Source organism: Rattus rattus, chromosome 1 (assembly GCF_011064425.1).
Source record: "Rattus rattus isolate New Zealand chromosome 1, Rrattus_CSIRO_v1, whole genome shotgun sequence".
NCBI lineage: Eukaryota > Metazoa > Chordata > Mammalia > Rodentia > Muridae > Rattus > Rattus rattus.
Window position 1 is genome coordinate 161465141 of NC_046154.1, and position 3946 is coordinate 161469086.

Genomic DNA, 3946 nt, shown 5'->3' on the forward strand with positions numbered 1-3946 from the left:
CTTGATGAGGGAGAAGATCTACACTTATTGGTGTGCAAAAGAATAAATATTTACAGTGTATTTAGTAACTGTGTTGGTTCAGTAAATTGGAGGTGGTATGTTCTCCTCCAAGATTGATGACTAGCCTTAGGTACCTGAATAGATTTACAGAATCAGGCACGATTTTTATTTTGTTGAGTAGTACTTAAGTGCAATTAGAGAGGTGTTGATTGCCATCAAAAGATGCATTCCACTATTGTACCATTAGATTTATCATGCCATGCGTGTCATTGTTATTATTCCTATGTGTTGTAGCTGGGTAGGATGATTACTTGCTTCCCCTCATCACAAAGACAACTAAAGAATGGCAAACTTCAAGAGAGAGTCTTCATCAGGAACCACACCTTGCATTTGGTTGTCCTCCACCAAATTTTCAGCCCTGAAATTCTATACATATATGTAACATTACACAAACTAATCTTGTTATATATAGTTTTGGGAAATATGTACACAAATATTTAACAATAATTTTCAAAAGAAAAAACCATGAAGATGAGAGGGGACAAAATGATTCATATTAGGTTTAGTAGTTGGGAAAGGGAAGGTAGAAACATACTTTGTAATTTCAAAAATTGAAATATATTTAAAATAGCTGTTTAAAACACAATATGTATTCATGGTGACTATTATAAAAAGATAAATGAGAAGTACACATAATATTTTATTTGAATTTTGTACTTGGCTATACCATAAGATGAACGAATTAAGCAAATTCTTCAAGAACATTCAGATAGAAAAAGGAAATGGCAAATTCAAACCCTGTAAATATGATTTAGAGGTCCGTAAATAAGCTCAATTGTAAAGCTGGAAAATGACACCATATGCTTTCCTTACAAGTAATGAAAAAGATCATTTCTTACTTTAAGCCACCTCATTTAAAAAAAAAGTTCCAGGAAAAAAAAAACTTCTTGAAAAGAAATTAATTATACCAACCACAGTGATTATATGAAGAAACAAATCCATGAAGGAAAAATGAGAAAGTGGCATAAAATTCAGAAAAATGTGAGATATGGAATTTAGCTTTATGAGGTTAAACAGATGAAAGCTTTAGATATAAACAGATCAAAGCAGAAAATGTGAATCAAAAAAAGAATGAGTTGAGCTTAATTAGTGAACCAAAGGGTAAAAATTTGGTCACAATAGTTTACATAATACTAGAAACAAATGATTTTTTGTGTAAGTGGAACGTTGAAAAGCAGAGACAATTATAAACAGATAGAATGCTAAAGAGGAAAGTAAACATAAACTTAAGAAAGGGCTTAGCTTCTTTATGTGTGCATGAAAAACAATATCATTACTAATTACTAGATGATATTGTCATTTACAATAAAGGATTAAGACCATTTCAAACTAAAACAAAGTTGACTCAAAAACAACAAGATGAAAACATGAATCTTTGTTTATGTAGACAAACTCCTAATTACCTGAACCAGAACACAGAAAGGAAATATGCTATTGTTGAATGTGTTTAAAAATAACCACAGGGAACCTTATTTTAGAATGTTAACATCAAAAAATATGCTTTTACTGCAACTCCTGGTAGAAACAAAGGAAAGAGTTGTCAATGTCCAGAGAAGACTAAGCTTGCAGCTAGTTGAAGGGTACTAGAGTTTTCCTCAAGAAAATCAAATAATCGAGTGATTCGGTTTCATACTTCTTCTAACAAGCTGTAAAAACAATTCTTTGTAGGAACCTGTCTTAGGACTTACAAAATGTTACTACATAGACATCTTATTGTGACATTCAGCGGAAAATATCATCAAGACTAATTACCACATAACAAAATATATGTTAATATGTATGGAAATATAAATCAATCTGGCAGAAACTTATGTGCTACAACACATCTAAATTAATCATTATGTGAGGTGGTGCTGAGTCGGCGTCTGTCATCATAGCCCTAGTTATCCTGTATCTCATTATATAGACTCGGATTTCCTCTAACTCACAGAGATCTACCTAAGTCTGCCTGCCAACTGCCAGGATGATGTGTGCCATTATACCCAATGAGCTAAATGAACCTTTAATAAACCACAATAAAAATATTTGAACTGCAACTGCATGGTTAGTGTTTTTCAGTCAATAACTAATATTAAATATGAAAATATTGTTAAGATTATCTAAACAGAGAAGACTATTCATTTAACTGTTCTCTCCTAAAATCTTTTCCTGGAAGGAGGTTATGGGAAGACAGAATTTTGGAAAAAAAATCAATTAATTTAAAGGGAAATTTTTGTGGAATGATATTTATAAGATTATGTAATAAACTGGTATCTATTATAACTAGACAGTAGGCACATAATAATAGCACTGTGAAGAATGTGATTCAAATATATGCTATTATATGACACAAAGAAATGTTCAAACATCAACTTGTAATATGTACTTGCTTCTTCATTAATGTTAATACAGAAATGACACTCTAGTTAGGTTGTCTCAAAATTGGTGCCTGAATTTTATAAAATTTCTGTTATTTTTCAACCAGATTGGGCAAGAGACAGTAATCAAGAATGAGAAACCGAACAGTAACAACCTTCATCTTGCTGGGTCTGACAGATGACATTCTGTTGCAAATTCTGCTTTTCATATTTCTGCTTCTTTCTTACATGCTGAGCTTATCTGGTAACCTAACCATCATCACCCTCACCCTGATTGACCCCCGTCTTAAAACACCTATGTATATTTTCCTCAAAAATTTCTCCTTATTAGAAATTTCACTCACAACTGCTTGTATTCCCAGATTTCTACACAGCATATCATCTGGGGACAAGTCCATTGCCTATACTGCTTGTGTCAGTCAACTTTTTTTTATAGATCTCTTTGCAGTTTCAGAATTTTTTCTTCTAGCTATTATGTCCTTTGATCGCTATGTGGCCATCTGTAAACCTCTGCACTACATGACCATCATGAATAGCAGAGTCTGCAAGAACTTCATCTTCTTCTGTTGGGTAGCAGCACTGATCATCATTCTCCCACCATTTGGTCTAGGTTTGGGCCTGGAATTCTGTGACTCAGATATTGTTGATCATTTTTGTTGTGATGCAGCTCCTCTCTTGAAAATCTCTTGTTCAGACACATGGTTGATAGAACAGATGGTGATAGTTGGTGCTGTGTTGACATTCATAATCACCTTTGTGTGTGTTGTCCTTTCCTATGTTTATATCATCAAGACCATTCTGAGATTTCCCTCTGCCAACCAAAAGAAAAAGGCCTTTTCTACCTGTTCTTCCCACATGATTGTAGTTTCTATTACTTATGGTAGCTGCATCTTTATTTATGTCAAACCTTCATCCAAGAATGATGTAGCTATCAATAAAGGGATTTCACTTATTATCACATCAATTTCACCAATGTTGAATCCCTTCATTTATGCACTGAGAAACAAGTAAATAAAGCAAGCTTTCAACTACTCTAAAAAAGTTGCATTCCTCTCAAAGGTGTAAAAAACAAACAATAGTAACAAGAGAAGGGTGGATGACTGTAAAATCTGAAGCTTTATTAGAGTAATATTTTATATCCTTGTATTTAATGCTTTTTATACTCACACTTTGTTTGTAAATTTGCACGGTATGAGTATGACTTCATCAATTTCTATTAAAATCAAAATTTTTGAATATGTTTAGTCTTTCAGTCAACCTGAAATGGTTGTCTAACTGTAGCCCTGAGAACATAATAGATTGTGGTTTTTTATCATTGTTTCCACACATTTATGTGTGCCTTTTTATTTTACATTGTAACTAATCAAAAAATGCATGGAAGTTTGATGTATCTATATTAGTATTCATTATTCATTCATTATTTATTTGCCATTTAGAGAACAGATGACAATTCTTAAGTGACTTTCTCTGTTTCATGATGGTTATGAATGATCGTATTAATATTTCCTCTCTTAAACACTCTAGGAAGA

The 3946-nt window shown here is 32.6% G+C and overlaps 1 protein-coding gene across 1 annotated transcript; it reads left to right on the plus strand.

Moving 5' to 3' along the window:
- The first annotated feature begins 2549 nt into the window (after nt 1–2549).
- On the plus strand, nt 2550–3428 carry LOC116889946 (olfactory receptor 6C2-like). The gene has a single exon (XM_032890752.1). The coding sequence runs from the start codon at nt 2550–2552 to the stop codon at nt 3426–3428; it is 879 nt and encodes a 292-aa protein (XP_032746643.1).
- The last annotated feature ends 518 nt before the right edge of the window (nt 3429–3946 follow it).